Source organism: Ciona intestinalis, chromosome 12, assembly GCF_000224145.3.
Source record: "Ciona intestinalis chromosome 12, KH, whole genome shotgun sequence".
NCBI classification, from domain to species: domain Eukaryota; kingdom Metazoa; phylum Chordata; class Ascidiacea; order Phlebobranchia; family Cionidae; genus Ciona; species Ciona intestinalis.
Genome location: NC_020177.2, coordinates 4,611,715 through 4,632,057, shown reverse-complemented (window position 1 = coordinate 4,632,057; position 20,343 = coordinate 4,611,715). Strand labels below are relative to the sequence as shown.

Below are 20,343 nucleotides of genomic sequence, written 5' to 3'. Positions count from 1 at the left end.
AAGTACAAGACTGACACTAGAACTCTGTGTGTTGAATACATAATTTTGTTAAACTTTTACAAATTTAAACGATACGAATTAACTATATTTTATAACAAATCTAGATTGTAACAAAACTAAAACATCGCGCGATTTCAGACAAATCCTTTCGCATGTAATAGACTAGAACGTATGAGCGGAAATATTTTTTTTGTAAATTAGGGGAGCTAATAAAATATACCGCTAACTCGAGTTTACGAGAGACTTCTCTCCTCTGTACTCGTACTGATAAAAATTAAATACCCAAATCATAGTTTAATAATACAATTTTAATCTATGCTCAAACCTACTTGATAATTAAATTAAAACGACTTTCTTCAAAGCAAATATAACTGAACGTCATGAACTATGTTTTAACTTTCAGTAATCGATGTTAAAACTGTCCCACTTTGGCTGGGACATGTTGAAATGTTAATGTAGAGATTCTTGTATGACTAAATAGGATCGACATATAGGACAGAACACGTAATACGAAAATATAACCTAATGTTAGAAAATAGTTGTGTACGTGTTTATACTACAGAGCAAAGAGATTAAAACCACATATTTTAATCTCTTTGCTACAGAGTATTCGTAACTGATAACCAGGTCGAATTCGTTTTAAGAGTTTATTGCAATATTTATAACAAGAAGTAAAATAACGAAATATATGCGGCAGTGAACTTTTAATTGAGTTCCTTGTGTCTGTGGTGTACCATTGTACGTAATCCTGAATAAAACAGAAGGAAATAGCATCGGAAAGCAGATAAAATGGTGGAAATATGAACTCCAATAGTTTTGTTCTGGCTTTACTTTTACATCTTTATCAGTAAGTGAGATACGATAAGTGAAACACAATGATATACACAAGAAGTAAATGGACGAGATGTAAGAAACGAGAGTACAGAAAAGCAACAAATTTTCATGTGATCTAAAAAGAAAAAGTTGACCGACGAATGAGGTGAACAAAATAATATGATTAGAAAAATACTGGCAAAATTAGAACTGCTGCTTTTTGCGGGGACGATAAAATCGACAATTATCCATCACGCCAGCAGGTCGTCGTTGGTAGACTACGTGAAACAGTCCTGGTCGCTGTGTGATGACAGACTCGCCATTGATGCTTCAGCTACGACGAAGTCGATCACTTTACTCACAATAATTTCGCTTTCGCTCGAATCGGAATCGGTTTTCTCGCAAAGGGCAACTCCGCCGTCTGCCGAAACTTGCGTTTCGAAACTCGTCTGACGCGTCGTTTCAGTGACGGGTGGTGCATCGTTAGTACTTGCATTCCTTTTACGAAACATTGAGAGTCGAATACGACTGAAAGCGGCGAGGACAGCCAGGCTTTTGGAGAGACCCTTTGCACCGCTGTCCCCAGCATAATCGCTGTTTCGATTCGTTATAACAGTTTTGTCCTTTGCGCTGTTATTATTATTGTGATTCGACGGTGAGCCGCTTTTCAGGGGCTCCCTTTTGGGCGAAAGCTGCTCTAGCGTCGATTTTTTCTTAAACGATAAACTGCACGACGCCTGCTTAGCAGAAAACTTGCAGCTGAAACTTTTCTTCGTGTCGGGAGAAGGCTTTTGTTCCACAGAAACGAAGACCCCTTCGCCACCGTTAGCGTGCTCTGCATCGTAATCAACGTAAACTTGGATGGTTTTTCGTCTTTCCTCCTGCCGACTCCCACCATCCGATCTTTTCTCTCTCCGATGCGACGTCTTCTGTCGCCGAACACCGAAGGCATTCGGACGCTGCGACTTAATGAACATCTTCACGTCGTTTCTGAACGACCTATATACACAAAATTGTACATTTAACACACAAGTAATATTTTTAACCATAACTTAATGATAAAACACTGATGAAATGATATAAAAAATAAAACAGACCACTACTAAATGTAAAGTAATATTTTAAGTCTTTGCCACACGGTTCCCTGGCGCATCTTGCCTTAGGATCTCCCTAAACATAAAACAGCGTAGTACTCACTTCGTCAAAATGGCGTACAGAAACGGGTTGCAACACGCGTTGAAGGGGAAACACGTGATAAGCAGAACTTTCGCCGTTGACATGGAGAGAAGGGGAAGTCCCGCAAGTGCGAACAACGAGAAGAAACAGATTGGGAAGAAACAAGCGAAGTCGGTGAACACAAGAACTGCCATCCGTTTCGCCACACGGGCATCGGTTTTGCGACTGTCCATCACGCCGAAGCAACCGTCGTTGCTAAAAATAAAACGCAGTTTAAAATAACTTTTAACATTTATAAAACTACAGACAGAACTTATTTAATCGATAGATTTATAATTTTGGACACTTTTTAAAGTAACCTAAAAATGGCGTTTTAAACTCTACAAAGTAGGGTGTGAACTGAACTGTTCCAAAAAAATCAACGTACTTGTGGTTATGTCGTGGTCGTTCGTCTGCTTGCTTTCGTTCTTTAAGTCGGAACAGATCTCTTAAACTTCGTCCTGTACCATTAGCTGAGCGTACAATGGCGTACATCCACAAGTAGCTACCTACTACTACCATGAACGCGCATATGTCGAGAGACAACAGCACAGCCACGTAAACTTTGCCTGTAAATAACAAAACTATAATATAAAGAATTTGAACTTACAACTCTAACAGAGCGTGTTAATTTTTAAAAGACGATAGGGTAATGTGGGACATTGGGTTAACAATATTTATCTTCTTATCTCAGATTACTATAGTAATATCCTGACCGTGTTTTAAACAATTAAGGACGTTCTATAGGAAGTCGTTAGAATATCTTGTTTAATAATTCTTTAAATGATGTTTTGTTTACTACAAAATGGGACGAGAAAATACAGTTAGAAAGTGCTCCATCTTCCTCAACCCTACTGTATTTTATTTATGCACAAGATGAAGAAAAATCGAACCTACCCGACAGTTCTTGAACGTCCATTGGCAAACATATAGCTGTTTTCCGGTAGCTGTTTACTTTCATTAGAGGCAGGGCAGCAAGGATTATTGAGACTATCCAACCAACACACATCACTATGCGCCCACAACGCAACGTCATGCGCTTGTCTAGTTGGATGGCGTACCGGATTGCGTACCTATTGATAAAATAAGTTATCAGTTTCTAATGTGTTGTTTTCTTTTATAAGATGAAGTATGAAGTAATATATTAAGATGTAGGGAATTATTACAAAGAGGTGATGTTTAATTGAGATCCATACCCAGTTTAGTATGAATTATTACTATAAATCCAACCCTAAAACTATTCCTCGAATAGGTTAGGTATAGGGACACTAATGCATAAGATCAATTAAAAGCAATATCAAAATAATGAGGATATTTAATAAGGTTGTGTAATTTCAAGCAACAAGTCAACCTCCAGGCTAAAATGCTGCTAACTCCAAAAGAACAATATATGATAGAATAATAAGGTAATTTAGGCTTACCATCTTTCAAGGGAGATGACGCTTAATGTAAACACCGATAGTTGAGATGCGAAAATTGCAATAAATCCCGCCACGTCACATCCTCCACCAGTCTGCCACTCAACACCGAACTTGTAGTAGTTGCCCGAACTTCTGCTGTCCATAGCGGTAAGAGTAAACAGGTAGATTCCCATGAAAAAATCGCCGATCGCCAAGTTTAGAATGAGGAATTTTGGAACCGAGAGATGACGCTGTTGGGCCCGTGTTCGGTCGCACGCTACGGCAAGCAGCATAAAAATGACGAAGAAATTCCCGATTACGGAAAGACAAGCTACACTCCATGACACAGCCACGATGCCTGTGCTGCCAAGTAAATCTTCGCAAGGATTAAAGAGGTCAGGTACAGGTACACAATGGATCGGCGCCTCGTGCATTTTGGGAACAAGTTTTCCGGATTTATCACGGCGACAAAGTGAGATTACCCGCGGTGTCGAGCTATTCCATGGGTGTGTGGTTACGTTCGGATGAATTGCATGGCCTGTTGCAACTGGAAGACCTCCGAAACTGAAACAACAAACAAACTGTAACGACAATTAACCCAAACTTCTAACCATACAATAATTTGTCGTAATTAAACATTTGCAACCTATAATCTGAGTTATACTGCATAGGTTAAATAGGCACGCAAATGCATTTTAATGCGGCGCAAATAAGCCAATCGTTATAACACGGGATTTTTATTAGCATGAGGTAAGATGGATACCGCCATAGCATATAGGCATACAATATCCGTATATTTCCTGATATTCCGTATATTTCCTGATCGTGTTTTGACACTCAACAGTGCTCTTTAAGAGCGATGAGGATATGAGTACATAATTCTGTAAATGTTTTCTGTTTTCTACCAAATGGGACGATAAAATAGAATGAAAATATTTTCCATTTTACCCCAAACGATAAAATAATGATAACTAACCTGTTATGCGATGCAACCCATGAGCCATCAGGGGGGTTGACGGCGCTTAAACCGTTCACGTCCTCACTGGAGGTTGGGACTTCAGGCAGAACCTCATGCTCCTCGCCATCGGTTGGCAGAGGAATGTACTGAATACTGTCGTCAAAGCTGTCTGCAACCACAGATAAGATGGTTATTAAAACTTGTAATTGCAGGGTGGTATATTTTTAGAAATTACGTAAAAATTTCAAACAACAAGTGGAATGCGAAATTGCAAATTTTTAACCTCAGTTTGTGCTTAAAAGCTCTTACGGCGGGCGGTTTAATTATAAATGAACGTATGCTGTACGTTAGCATGGCAGTTCCATAAACATGTCCGCAATATGTAATTCTGTGAATATCCATTTCTTACTATATACCAAACAGCATGAAAAAAAAACGATTTGAAATCTATATGAATAGTATTCTTAAAACAATACCAAGAATAGTGAACTTTTTAGCACCCACCGTTATAATATGCATAGTCATATTCTTCAACATGGTAATAATTTGCCTCCACGTCTCCGACCGTCGGTTCCACAAGTGTAGGAGAGTCCACAAACCCTTCGGAACTTACCGGTGGTTGAATCTGTTGTGGAATTTCAGGTGATGTTCGTTCGTCGTCTGCAGCGCAATCTACAAGTTCTTCATCCTGGTTTGTTTCATCGTTTTGAAATATTTCGCCGAATCCGTAGTTCGTGAGCGCACAACAGTGGAAGGGGTATGTCAAAACTGCTTTGTGAAGCGAAGGCAATTTATCCGATGTCGGGAATCGTATCATATACGGCGTGTCGAAAGCGTTTAGTTCTTGCATTTTTTCCAGACCGATCGTTGGCAAGCGCATAACAGAAGTTTTGGCGATTGAACTGGAATTAAATGTAGTTGATTTGATAGGGAATAAAAAACATATGTAGATTGGGAGAAGACGCGGCACCTTTAGCAGATAATATTAAAGTATCCCGAACGTTTTTAAAGAATTAACAACATCAAAAGTTCATTGTTTACTACCAAATGGGACGAGAAAATATAATAAAAAGATGTCAAATAACCACCTATATATGTTAAGTCATAATATATATTAAATCTGCTTACAGGTAGCGAAGATTCTTCATTCCTGCAAAAGCGAATGACTGTAGATCCGTAAGCAATCCATTGCCGTCCAAATACCTAAAAGATGTAAAGTTTTTGTGAATTGGTTAAACTTTAGTTAAAACATAAAGAGAGTTGAACAATTTTGCTTACAAGTCATATATGCGACTTCCAGCGAAAGCGAAATCTTCAACGGTGCGCAGGTTTGGATTCATGGTTACTCTTCTGCAAAAACAAGCAGCAGACGTTAATCATAAGAGTATTAAAAGCCGCGAACGACAATTGCCCGCTTTGAAAAGCTCTGGCGTCGAAACAGTCACGAAGTGATTTCATTCCTTTGTGCATTGAACAAAGACGAAGTTCAAAGATGCCATTTTGTAAATGCGTTTCATAACATAATGTATACACGTCTGTCGAGCCCTTGTCACATAAATAATAGATATCAAAGCTTGTCAAGTATTGGGACCAGAATTTACATTTTTCAATCATTCACCATTTGCAAAGTTTTCTCATTCATAATGTACAGCGCAAATATATATTCTAGCGATATAAGCTGCTGAAAACCAGACCCACTGGCCCGTTTAACCGGCATTAAACTGCATTTATCTTTGGGTGTAGCTTGTAATTAGAGATTTCTGAGCGAACATTGGTCATGTTTAAGTGCCAGGCACAAGTTATTTCTGGATAATTATCAACCTTTATGGATAACCAATATATTGTGGACTTGTAACACTTACAGCTCGGTCACTCTTTCTGTCAAGTTACGAAACGCCCTGGATTGAATTTTCGCCAACGACGGATTGTGCGAAAGTTCTCTGCAAAACACGGGTTTAGAATAATGTGGTAACGTGGAGGAACATGGGACATCCTTTCATTCTATTTCTTGTCTAATTTTGTAGTAAACAAGGAAAATTTAAAGTATGATAAACCCGTATCATTACGACTTCTATATACCGTTGTTAATTGTTAAAAACGCGTGCAAAATAATTGGATATTATGTGCTAAAAGTGTCCCATCTTACCCCACAACAATACTATATAGTAGGGTGGGTAAGATGGCTATCGTTAGCGCATACTACTCAATATTTTCTTTTTAATAATTAACACTCTCCATTTTAGAGTCGTAAGGATAGGTTTATTTGACCGAATATTCTTTGTATACTACCAAATGCGACGGTAAGAGAGAACAAAAGCTTGGACGATTTACCCCAACCTTTACAACACTAAAGCTAAAAATATAAAACAATATCGCCCATTTTACTGAAGTTAAGGTTTTTATATAAGATACCAAATATAGTCGAGTATATGCGTCACGGGCTTTGATCAGCTCATACAAACAACATGCAGTCAACCCTAATGCTATTTACACCCAAAAGAGCGGTTTACAAAACTGATGACTAGTTTATTTGTTTTCGTGCGGTTGGGAGATCCCGTTTTAAACCCAGGAGCAATAACCAAGTAGTTTTTATCTTATAACACGACCGACCACAACTTATGATTTTCGGCGATTAATTTTTTAACTTATTATAAGTTCATTGTTTTAAATCTGTCACGACCATAAGGTACTATCGTGGGCAAAAGTTCCAAATTTGAACGTTACAGGACTAAGAGATTGTGTTCTGCCGAGATAATCTAGCTGTGTACAAGGATTTTGACGCATACGTGGACCAAGGCCATTTCATTAACTCTTGTTGAACCCAGTTCGTTACAGCTTATCTAGACAGTAGATTTATAAAGTCGAGCCAAAAGTAGGTTAGTTAAAGTACACGCACTCTTCTCCCGAAGTAAATGCGTGATGCGGGTGCGAAGTAGTTGGTTTATTTTAAAGCGCAAAATCACCCCACGGGTTGCAGAACTAAGTTGGTTTGCGGTTCTTTAATATATTGATTACAAGCGTCACATGCCGTCCCTGGGCACCAATAATCACGTAGGCAAGTACGAAAATCGAACCTTCGTTATAACACACTAGTTATAATATAATAAGGACAACAGTTCTCACATGGTAACTGCGTTTTCCGTCGGTCCCCAGAGCTCGGTGAAGCCTTGAACCACGCCAATATCCGTTCCCTTAATGACTCTGCGTTAATTTGAATAAACTAATAAATAATTATAATCTTACCGACTTCCTACTAATATACGTGTAATATTAGTTGACATTAAAAGACGCAAAACAAGTTCCGTTTAAAGTAAAAAGCATTTTCACCGAAAACTGAGATCTAAATCGATTAAACCAGATAACTTAGCTATTACTCACATTCGGTCTAACCGCGGGAGGCCGGAAAACGCAGACTCGGATATAAACATTAGGTTCTTCAGGTTTTCGAGATATCTGAAAAACAACAACAAGTTAAGACGTGAACCATTTGTAAAAACAATTTTGAACTTGCGAAAAACATCTCGAATTACGGAAGAGTTGCGTGGAAACGTGTTGGTTTTCATAAATGGATAGCGCATGCTCGGGTGTTGCAAATGTACCAGAACCACATTTTAACCCAACTATACATCTTTCCGTGGACTTTTAAACAAAAGAAGGAAACGAAATATGTTCCAGGTGGGTGTCTTGGCTCAATGTCGAACAAAACAATTTTAATTGGAAGAGAAATGTGCATGTTAGGTAATCGTTACAAGAATTCGTATTAGTCCCAACTTTAAGTCACCGTATATGGTGTCTGCTTCGAAACGACTGCGCCAAATCGAACTAAATCCGGATAATACGCGTTGCCTACACATATTACAGTTTTCTCCTGACAATAAAAAGCAAACACCATGACAAGAACGATTTAAGCCAAATACAAACAGGTCATAAAAGTAGAACGGTATATCGATACTTGGAAACGAAAGATCGTGTGTATGGGTTGATCTTGTTACTTAAATCAATTAGTTTCGTGTTATATGGCTTCAATCCGCCGTTCGTCATACTGGTTCGTAACAAAATACCAATTCACATAAAATTGTTTGCTTTCTACGGGAAATAATAGGTCGAATATATTTTCATCGCAATTTCACGGTTCGTAAAATTTCGACAAGAATCAACAAAACACTTCTGTAGGATTTTGAATGACCCGTGTGACTTCGATTTGGATCAAGGCGCTTCGGATCATTTCTTAACTAATACAAACACGTTAATATACCTCGCAGAGTCAGGACCTTATAGCTACAGTATTGATCGTTTAAAATGTCACGACGATCACAGGAGCCCAGCGCCGCCAAGAACTATAACGTCTCCCGGAGACCGGAGAAATATATCTTAAGTTTAATGATTTTTAAGGGAAATTTAAGTCGGTCATCAAAAAACTTTAGGTTTTCAGGAACCGCGCGGAAAGAATGCGGTTTCGGAAAAAGGGCAGATTCGGCTTGCTTTGAAACCAACAGGTCGAATCCGGAAGTTATAGTTACAGTAGTTCGCGGCGCTGACCGCAATTGACATATAGTATGGTGGAATATTTCCGACTACGCCTATATCTGATGCATTGGCCGCTCGTTGACCTGCAACGGGGTAAAGGTTCATACGGCATGAAACCTTTTCGTCGATGGCGGCGGACGGAATGGCGCTGTGCGGTTTTGCGGGGACAATAAGTTACAATAATTAACTTACATTCGGCGAAGGTTGTTTAAACCTATGAAGGTTCGAGCACCGATGCTTTCAATGACATCATCATCAGAGAGGGAGCTGAAAAACAAGAGAAAATTCGGTAATTATCAAGTACCTGGGCATAGATAAAAGTCTTTCTTAAATTGGAGGAATTGACCTACTGAGCCCAAACCAAAGGCTTTCGTGTAGGAATAAACAAGTGCCTCCTACGCCGTGTCGAGTGTATTAATCCTCATTTAATAGCGGGTTTTGAGTATAAGAGATTCGATGCTGCTCCACAAAACCCAGGGGATTATGCAAAAAACGTGACTTCGGGGCGGTAGTTGTATACACCATGTCCGCAGCCGAATATAACTGACCCGTAAGCAGGCACAGATAATCGGCTTGTGAAAATTGGCTCACGGTGAGGTGTATACCACCGTCGAAAAATTTTAAATTGAGGTAATCCGATTAGATATCAACAACTGATTGCGCACCTTGCCCTCATAACTCTGCGATTGCTCCACACAAAAACGAAACACGATAAAAAAAGGGGTTTTAGGAGATTTCTTCGGGTTTTAATGAGATAATAGAAAAAAATGTGTAAAGCAAATGGGCTTACTTTGCGGTAGGCCGTATAGGGTCTAGGTATAATTTCTTCGGTCTTCGGTGTTTAAAATCGAGTTAAACGTCGATTAAACTGCTTTAAATTAGGTCGGTCATCCAGGAATTTTCACAATTCGGTTGAACTGCATAGCGTGTCTTCATGAGCACAATAACGGTGAGTTTTGGTTTGCCCGAACCAGCCAATTACAATGGATTAAAATAGATCAAATGAAGATACGCTCGCACTGATAGCATCGCTTTCGATGTGGAAATCCACCCACGAAAGGAGACTTACAAGGCAAATTCGTGGTCGTGTTTCGAAGCGCTTTTCCGCCCAAATTACAAGTTAACCGCGAAGCACACGCTGTAATTAGATGGAATTATTTCGTTTTAATTTTTCTGCTTTCGTCTTTCAACTGCGCAGCTGCGACCGTGGGCTTATGGTCCATTTTATAAGTGAGGCGCCACTTGGTTCGTTTCTCGTTTTGTTTTACTTGTATACATGGAAATATTGGTCTACCAAGCCCTTAAGTGCCACCGCTAAGCATGAAATACAGCATCGTACCAAGAATAGCCCACTCTTGTCTAATTAAGCAATTTAAATCGCAGCTTGAACCACCACGCAAATTGCCTTTAAAGGAAAACCACCTCAGATTATAATTATTTATTTATACGGTATGACGTATTTACTTCAAGCCAGCCACTTACAATGTTATGAAGTTTTCCAAACTGCTTTTGTTGAACGACTGCTGATCAAGCTGCCGGATCGATGTTCCTCGTAACGACCTGCAGTTACGACACAGATTAATACCACACTACGGTTTAAATCGATAATACCAGCAATGACGAATATGATGAAATGAAAATCGCCGTAAAGTCGCTCGATTCTGGTTACAATCCGGAAAGGTTTTGAAATAGACGAATATTGTGGCGATATTTTGTTAAAAAATATCAGCGGCGAAAAAGTAAACCGACATTCCTTCGTCCGTGCGGGTCAAGTGCTTAACAGGCTACGCTGTAATTGCGGTATGTTGTCGCTCATTAATTAGCAGCTGGAAAATCGAGCCTCACACCCAGAGGCAAAATAATCGACGATATAGGTAACGTGTCGAAAACACCTAAAAAGCGGCACGCCTAATTGACTTCTCGAAATAGATTTCTGGCGAAGTGTTTCTGTAAATAAAAAAGGTGGGTATACACCACACACACGTGGAGCTTGATTGATGAATGAATTATGTGTTGGTTAACCAAAAGAACACCGGAATAAATTTTGGTAACACAGGTCTCCAATTTCTAGCAACGTAATACAAATGAACCACAAATCTAATCATAAATTGACGAATGGTTCTTCACCGAAAGAATATCGAACTCGTAACGCTCAAACAGATTTCCGCAAAGGTAAATATTTTATGAGCAAAGACGCAAGCCACTTCTGCGAAAATAAAATGGCGACGCCTGCCAGCGATAAAGGTCTCATCCGCCACAATTTTTCGCTCGACGGCAATAGACCTCCCAGTTGCAGAGATCGTAGAGGGGGTAAACATGATTTCACGTAGAGAGGTTGCCCGCCAAAGCGAGGGTAATCCAATCAACTATCGAGTGATCACGTCAGATCAAACCGTTACATTATATTGGCGACTTACTCGCACTGCAGACTTGGCTTCATCAAAGTGACGTGGCATACGAAAAATATAGACAGAAGTGAAAAAATTACTACACTTTTGCAAGCGGGGAAATACATACGTATAGACCACCGGAAATTTAAGCGGTTTTTAACTCCTTCTGTTTTGTTTTGCAACGAATGTTGATTCTTTACGAGAAAAAGCTTCAGCCGCCGTGTTTAAAGCGATGTAGACCAACCCCAAACAAACAACAGTGTGGCTAAAACCGCCTACGAGGATTACACGGATAATAATGTCCAAGCACGGCTCATGGAATATCACGAATATACGAAGCGTTAAACTTGTGCTCCGGGGCTCAAGGCCTATTAGGCGAAAATCTGACACACGAAGCGTAAACGAAGCGAATTTATTCCAAGCGGGATTAAAACGTCGCGATGGAATGTCACCGATTATACTTAAGCTTAAAGTTTAACCAAGAAATAAAAAGTATTTTTTTCTACTTACATTTTCTTGGTGGCGGTTGGTAGCAAATGAGGAACGTAACTAATTGAAGCACATGTAATAATCAGAGGCGTATCTTCCAGCGGAGTCTCTGTTGAGTTGACGACTGCAAATTTAAAGAGTCCCCATTGATAAGACGATAAAGATCGAAACCGCTGCCATGATAGACGTGCAGGCTTACATAAGACACACAAGCCTACCTGGAGAAATGGCAAACGTACGGTCGGCGGTCCCACAACATTGCTGGGGCAAGTATGGCCAGTTCTTTCTGCTCTTTATCACATCACACACCCCCTCCTATATACAAAGGTAGATTTTAATCATTGCCACAACAGTTTGGATTTCATGAAAATATTTTACCTCGAACATCATTCTCTCAAACGAGTTGACTGGCGTTGCAATGGGCCTTGCTGTTGCGAGAACACTGGTTGCAAATGCACAAGCAATTATCCAATTCTTGAGCGGCATATTCCAAATGTTTGTTTCGTGCAGTTTGTGGCTTGTTTAGATTTGCACTAACACTGATGTTCCGCACCTGGCATGTCTTAGCTAAGATGAGAGAAATGTTATTTATAACTTGGCGAGAAATTACAAGCACGATTTGACTTTCTCGTACAAGAAAGTAATAAATAGCTTAGAACCTTACGTAAAAATACAGGAATCGGCGCATGGCCCTTAAGTAGGCCAGCAGCCAGACCAACCGTGACAGGTGTCGCAAATAAATATTGCCTAAGCAAGCATTAGAATGGAGTCGAAAGCGGGAAACACTCGGAATATTTAAACGTCAACCATATAAACCTAATCGCCCTGCGCTGACCTGTTCTGTTACATATTGAGTCTTGACGTTAAGATAATACGCCACCATTTTAAATAGACGGTGCGTTATCGGTATCAAGTTAACGACACTCAAGTAGGACACAAACCAGGCTCTGTTACTCGGCTGCGCTAAAAATAACCAGCTGTTATGAGGAAAGCGCTTAACAGATTCAAAACAGGATTACCCCGGTTTACGGGTATCAAGTTACCCCTTGGTAGAAGATTAGTAATATCTAAATAAAATTAAAGCCTAATATTGGGGCTTGCTTCTTGTTAGCTCCTGTACGGACTGCCTGCAACTGCGTCTGATGCAAGCACTAAACGACCAGCATGTACGACGTATTTCTCGTCTTTGAGCGGTGATTACAGCGTGTCGGGCTCTTGCCTGGCAGCAACGAACAAAACAAGGCGAAAGAAAAAAGGCCGCGGGTTGCTTCAGTTTTGTAAAGCAGGCTACTGGTTTGTAATACGTCATATCGTTGAAGTTAACCTCTCGCATTCGGGATGGAGAAAAGTATCGGAATGTTAAAAACACTGTCAAGATATCTTTATGCAACGTTTGTATATGTATAACTATAAAAATACAATACTCCAATTCTTTGACCTTCGTAACACGTATCGGAATATTATCTATCTTCGTAAGTGTCGATTAAATCGTGTTTCCCACAAAAAGCCATTAAACATGTAACGAGTCTGTGTACTTTCGCATATCTACTCAATCTGTTATTATAAAAATCTTTACCGTGTGTGGCATGAAATAGTGATTAGGCCAGACTTGCATCTGTTGGTTTATTGTTCGGCGAAAAGATACCGTAGTTTCATTTACCTTGCAGTAAGTATGGCACGAATCGCCGGCTCGGAAGCAGCGGTTATTAATTCGAGTGCACCCCCTGTACGTCGGATGTGTAAAGTAATTGCACTTGAGAAAATGTAATACTTCGTTTCCTGATTGAATTAGGCGAAGAAGTATTACCTGAGCCAAAGCGGTCGACCCTATAACTGGGTAATTGCATTAGATTTTGTGGCCACCATTAGCCCTGACAGGAAGACGTTAAAGTTTTATACACGCCAAGTTAAAAAGTGACTACAACAAAACCGATCCTGCTTTGATACCAGCTGTTTAACAGGGACCATTTTAACCAAATATAGTTACCACGCATGTGGTATGTCACAACACAATTGAGCATTACATGCGGTAGGTTAAACACGTACGCAAAACAAGCCGACAACACATTACCTCAGCGACCGATTTAGGCGTTTCGAATCTGGCAACGGACTTCAATAAGATACCATTCTACGAGGCAGGGAACTACTGGGTTTGTTTTCTGGAACAGCGTTAGGTCTAAAATCCTAAGCTAAAGCAAGCAACGTTTGGCACACTACTCTGCCATTTCGCTGATTCCGTATTTGTTTACCAACAAATGAGGAATTCCGTTTTACATCAGATGATTATCTCCACCGTAAACTGCGTCGTTGGTGGCGGAGTGTTGGCATCTAAACTCATGGGACTTCCGTCACGGCGTATGTATGTGTGACGTCACGACATTACGTTCGCATTACACAGTGGTTATCATATCATGTCGCATTTACTTCAGCAAGGCAACCCGCAGAAATTCGCAAACCTGCACTAAAATAGGAATTTACGCCACAAATCCTTCTGTGGAACCAAGGACTTATTTTAAATTGGGTTTTTGATCCGTTGGGATTACGAGGGAGCTGAGGGGATCGCACAAATGAGTTTTGGGTGCCTGAAATTAAAAGACGTTTTCGAACGTTGTCCTGCAGAAAGTACATGGTCGATAAGCATGAGAACATGGTAACTGTCCAATTAAGCGAATACATAAACCAGCAATAAAACAAATCTTGTTAAAAAAAGGGAGACGATTACATGTTGTGAGAATACCGAAGCGTTTCTTGCTTTTTAACATATTATACCATGTTCAATGGATCAGGCCTGGGATTAAATAAGCGTTAATGGTAAGTTTGATACCGACTATTAAAAGATGACGTAAAGCGAAACGTGATGCAAGAAAACAAATTTCGTCACATCCTCGCAAACAACTGATCACTGCCGACCATCGTCTGAAATACTGGTTGCTGATACTACGTGTGCTTAACATTCTTAATAACGTATTTGTTTAGGGATGTTTACCTTAACGATTTACCAATGGCTCGCAAACTTGTTGCTGAGCGGTTGGTGCAGTTTACTGAACACCGCCGCAGATATTTCTTAAGAGACTTTTGTTTTAATTAAGAACAGCGCGTGTAAATCGATGCATCGCGCTACACCGCCAGCGGCGGGTGGGATCCAGGTCTCGCATAAAACCGATCCCACTTCCTAGAAACTATCGTGATGCGACGGCCTCTGTTATTTGCCAGGGATGAGTTGGCGAGTCAGTGCAGTCCGTGTATAACAGCAATGCTACGGTGAATGTGATGAGAAATGGGGTACGAGACCGCAGCTGCTCAAGCTAACCGATTCGAACATGTTAATCTTCACAAAATCCAAAGCAACTGTCAACATGAACAGCGTCGGCGCCGATCCGTCAGCATTCGTGTATCGCCACTAACCGCATCGGCAAAGCTGCCTTGAGACAAGCTGTACCAACACATGCGCTGGTGATGGATTGTATTTAAACAATTTAAGTTTGTGAAGTGTTGCGGAAAAGCCGCGCTAATTAAACCGATGTGTGAGTTCGCGTAACTGAAGATCAATTGACTACGTAACTATGTTTCCAAATGCCAACGTTTAGATCTCCATTTAGGGCAAAACCACTGTACGCGGGGCGACATCTCGCGGTAAAACAAAAGCATGTCGATATGTGATAGTATGAACTGTATAATACACCTTATTGTCAGGTAAACGAAGAGTTAGTGTTAATAAGGGTTTGGTCCTGATGATGATGTTTACTATGTACGAAATAATATTTATTGAATTATTAATATAAAAAATACTTTCTCCTTCGTAAAGCAAATTGCGTTTTGGATTTCGGTCTAAAGTTCGACCATCCAATTTTTCCTCCTCGTGCCCATTCGTTCTACCTACATTAGTAATGTGTGCGTATGCTACCCGGCGCTTTGGAAACTATCACAGTTTCCGACGATCATTGGCCCATTGCGTCATTTATTCCATTGAATAAATACACATTTCTGTTTGGATCATGCCTACATATCGTCTGGATCATACGCATACACTCTGCGTTGGTGGATTCTTTTAATTATTAAGCTCTGACGTCGTTGCCGAGAAACAAAGGGCTCGGTGTATTGAAGGGGCGGCGACACCCGATATAACGTGATCTGGCTCACTCTGGTTTCGTTTTAAGTGAAAGCAACAGCTCAAATTTGACTTTGCCAACAGAGATCGCAAGACAGAATGGGAAACCTTGAATCCAACGTAAGTTATAATCAATGAGTTTAATATATTGTTTATGATGATACAGCATTATTGCATTGTGTTACGTCTATTTATTATGAAATTAGCACAATCTTTTTTAACCATGAAATGAAGATTATAAAATTACTAGATGTTAAGCTAATGATATAATTTTGGTTAAAACTTAAGGCTGAGTATAACTAATCTTTCTGAAACAACCAATACCTAGTATAGAAAAAGGGCCCCCTAATCGGGTTTATAAGAATTTGGGACGGTCTGTTTCACAAAGGCGTAATAGTTTACTCTGCATACAAAACATGAATGCGTAACCTTTTATCTTGACAGCTAAGTTATGACTCAAGACGTATTTTGAATTTTTTCATGGTTTATTTCCCAAGTAAACTACATATGTCTAAACTTTCAAAACCCTTGTTTCCACCCACCCCCACTCCGTTGTATTTTTAATGAAACAAATCTCCATACAGCCCACAGTTACTCCCACTGATGACTTCGACCCTGAACAAGATTGCAATCGTCTTCAATGAAGCGATGGACGGCCTTGGAACGAATGAACGACCGATTATTCGAATCATTACTCGCCGGTAAGACTACATGCATATGGTTTACATCTAGCTAGCCATGCTAGTGCATATGTCTGAGTGTTTTTCTGTTTTATATTAAAGCAGAAAATGTACTGAAACATTTTTCGGTATAGTATATTTTAAGCTTGTTATGACATCGTGGCGCAGTTAAGTCGAAGTTACTGTTAATCACATATACTACAGCAGGGGTGACGGTGCACCTTTAGCACAAAATATCGAAAAATCCTGATCGTGTTTTAAATAAATAACAACCGTCTATGGAAGTCGGTAGAATACGTGGTTTTATTAATTTGAATGTTCTTTATTTACTACTAAATGTGACGAGAAAATAGAATGAAAAGGTGTCCCATCTTCCCCGCCCCACTATATATAACTCGCAACTGTTATAACTCATGTTTTTGCCCCTAGCTCCACAACGCAGCGTCAAATACTGAAGCGGCAATATGAAGACATGTTTGGTGAAGATTTGGTTGACCGTCTCAAAGGTGAACTGAAAGGAGATTTCGAAGATACCGTTACAGCTATTATGGACGTAAGTGGGGGGTTGACGAAATCTGGCATACATCCAAACTCCTTTAATGTGCAGCGCCCATAAAGGCCCGAGCCTCGCCCACAAACAAAATCCGGCCTATACACCCCACAGCCTCGGTGGTATCAGTGGCGCTGAAGGGACTCACCCATATAGATTATATTAATTTGAAACGACTTATGGGTTAATATACTGTAATGGTTTTGTGTATTTACAGGTTTATAGTTTTACCAATAGGTTATTTGGTAATTCTTTATACAGAGACCTGTCGTATACGATGCGAAACAGTTGCGTAAAGCTATGGCCGGTCCAGGCACCAATGATGAAATATTGATCGAAATTTTGTGCGCTAGGTCAAACGAAAAGATCAACCAGATCAGAGTAAGTTAATTCGTGATGTCTATATTGAATAAATTAATGTAATCTATCAATTCTGACGTGGCCGGGCAGCGATAGTCGCTTACAATTTGACAACCCATAAGGGACAACTGGGTTGGAGCAACTGCCGGTTAATGGCTTACCCAAGGACACATACGCCCACAATGGCAGCAGCGCCGAGCTTCGATCCCTAATCTATGTGGCCCATATGGGACAGGCGCCGCAGTGCTGGAAGGTGTCTTACTAAACCCTCTTGTTCACAGGTGGCTTATAACGAACTCTTCGATCGTAGTCTTGCCGACGACCTACGTGATGAAACATCAGGGGATTTCAAACATTTGTTGATGATGTTAACACTGGCTGAACGTGATGAACTCTTCGAAGTTGATGAAGGACAAGCAGAAGCCGATGCTCAGGCAATCTACGATGTACGTCCACAATACTAGGCGCACACTACAGTATTATTGTAGGGAAGATACCATTAGGGATACCATTAGCTTCTAAAACCCAATATTTTCTGATCGTGTTTTAAACAATTAACAACGCTCTTATACAGTCGCGGAAGCTAATATAATTCTGTAAATGTTATTTGTTTATAACCAAATGGGACGAGTGTAAAACATGTCTCATCTTACCCCACCCTTTACACACCACCTGCGTTTGTCATAGGCTGGTGAGAACCGTTGGTTTGGAACGGATGAAGACGAGTTCACCAAAGTACTGGCAACACGAAGCTATCTCCAGTTGAGATGGATATTCAATAAATATGACGACGTAAGTTTTCTATATCCTGGTTACCAATATAGGTGTATTGAGTTTTCATGAACTATAAGTTAGTAGGTTCTTGTTCTAATTGGGGTCCAACAACCACGCTTTTTATAACTGATACCATGACCCACACCATTCATTCCTAGCGTGTTTTAACGACTGTTGTTTTGCTGTTGAATCTCTTCGCTATCGTTTTCGAAGATATAAACAACAAAAGGTGTTGTGTAACTTAGCTTAATGTTCGACAGATCGCTGGGAATTCATTTGAAGACGCAATTGACAGTGAAACATCTGGTAACCTTCAAACTGCCTACAAAGCCATCGTTTCTCTCACGAAAGATCATCATGGTTATTATGCACAAAAGCTCCATGAAGCAATGCGAGGGATTGGCACAGATGAGGACGCACTGACTCGGCACATCGTTGGAAGATCCGAGGTAATAGTTTTCACAAGGATGGGTTTACTTGCAGAAAAATCGGTCGTATATAACGCTGTATGAGATATACTAGGGTGGGGAAGACGGAACAGGTTTAGCACATAATATGTACATATACTGATCGTGTTTTAAACATATAACAACGGCCTATGGGAGTCATAAGAATATAGTTTTATAATTCCTTGAATGTTCTTTGTTTACTACTAAATGGGACGACAGAATAGAGTTAAGGGGTGTCCCATCTTTCCCCACCCTTCTGTATTGAAAGAGATGATAAAGCTATCTCCTTGACCCATCATGCATGGAAGTTTTATAAACCAGTATACAGTTCTGTGTGTTAAGACGGGTTACCGTGAGCGCCTAAAAATAATGACTTTTAGACTCGCGGTGCTACGATACCATCTTACCCCACCCTACTATACGTGTTGAATCTATTGGATAATTTATTTTATCTTGAATTCAAACGGCTAACGGCAAAGATAAGCCAGTATACTGGTTTCTATAGTTCCTATAAAGTTAATAATCAACCGAATTCCGCGCAAAACATATGCGGAATATGGCGTTGCTGATAACGAGCTAACACGATCGATGTTAGCCAATATGGATTTTTTGATAAATGAACATATGATCACGCACGTGTGGGTCTGGCAATACGTGGTACAGATTTGAATATATATGAAATACACACAAGTTGTTAAACAGCGATGGTACCACATAAACGTCATACAGTAATAACTGGCTGGTAGGTAATGTATATTAGTTAAAATACAAAGTCACGTTTACTGGACCAGACTTCGCAAATATTCAGTTTAATGATTTGCTTTAATACATACAATACGTAACACATACAGGATATTATACCGCGCTGTATCACAAAAATTAACTGCCTGGTAATGATTAGTCAATACACGTAACATTTACACTTGTCATTAATCACTAAATAACAAGCAGCTAGTTTATTGATTCGTTGCGGGTGTAGCAGCCACGCTTTTATCTGCGGCTTTTACTAAGTGTTTTTTTTAACGGGGCGTGTATAGCGACTGTTTTGTTGCTAATTCCCTTTTCGTTGAATTAATTATTATTTAATTTGATCTTCGTTAGTAGTATTCGAAGAGATAAATACAAATTATGTTATTGCTTTGTATTGCAGATTGACTTGGCTGACATAAAAGACAAATACGCGGAAATGTTTGGCAACGGTTTGTGGGAGGATCTGTCGGATGAATGCTCCGGCGACTACAAGCGGCTTCTCCTGGCTCTTATAAAAGAATAAACGTTTGGGTTTTACCCAGCTTAAAACTTGTTGTTTAATTCGCTATGTATTTATAACCAAACGATGTATGTTTGACATATTGATTTACGGCTAAGCGTATTGTCACTTTCGACATTCGCACTCTAAACCATGTAAAGTGCCTGTAATTGTAACGCAATAATTATAACCAAAGGAAGGTATAATAAAATCAACCGCAACATAACGGTGGGCATTTCCATTCAAGTCATTTAAGTTGTCACCTGCCTTTCTTGTGTGAATTTAATAATAGGTCAACGATTGCTGCAATGAGTGGACAAATAGTTAATCTGCATCATAAATAGGTTACGCACGTGTTCTTAAGTGGCCGGACAAATTGAT

General features: G+C 39.9%; 2 protein-coding genes across 2 annotated transcripts; one reads left to right on the top strand and one right to left on the bottom strand.

Moving 5' to 3' along the window:
- Window positions 1-633: 633 nt before the first annotated feature.
- LOC100176108 (lutropin-choriogonadotropic hormone receptor) lies at window positions 634-12,394 on the bottom strand. Its single transcript, XM_018814515.2, has 17 exons — window positions 12,171-12,394; window positions 12,011-12,107; window positions 11,814-11,916; window positions 10,396-10,473; window positions 9,106-9,180; window positions 7,765-7,839; window positions 7,510-7,587; window positions 6,249-6,326; window positions 5,665-5,736; window positions 5,515-5,589; window positions 4,891-5,288; window positions 4,405-4,555; window positions 3,450-3,992; window positions 2,926-3,101; window positions 2,417-2,597; window positions 2,011-2,244; window positions 634-1,812 (listed from the first exon to the last, which is right to left on the bottom strand). Exons 1-17 carry the CDS (start codon window positions 12,276-12,278, stop codon window positions 1,092-1,094), a joined length of 3,243 nt encoding a protein of 1,080 aa, XP_018670060.1. The 5' UTR covers window positions 12,279-12,394; the 3' UTR covers window positions 634-1,091.
- A 3,423-nt stretch (window positions 12,395-15,817) lies between these two features.
- Window positions 15,818-20,201, top strand: LOC100180040 (annexin A13-like). The gene is made up of 8 exons (XM_002131140.4): window positions 15,818-16,020; window positions 16,485-16,601; window positions 17,010-17,133; window positions 17,392-17,511; window positions 17,772-17,936; window positions 18,178-18,282; window positions 18,525-18,713; window positions 19,864-20,201. The coding sequence occupies exons 2-8, from the start codon at window positions 16,504-16,506 to the stop codon at window positions 19,984-19,986; spliced, it is 924 nt and encodes a 307-aa protein (XP_002131176.3). The 5' UTR covers window positions 15,818-16,020; window positions 16,485-16,503; the 3' UTR covers window positions 19,987-20,201.
- Window positions 20,202-20,343: the final 142 nt, after the last annotated feature.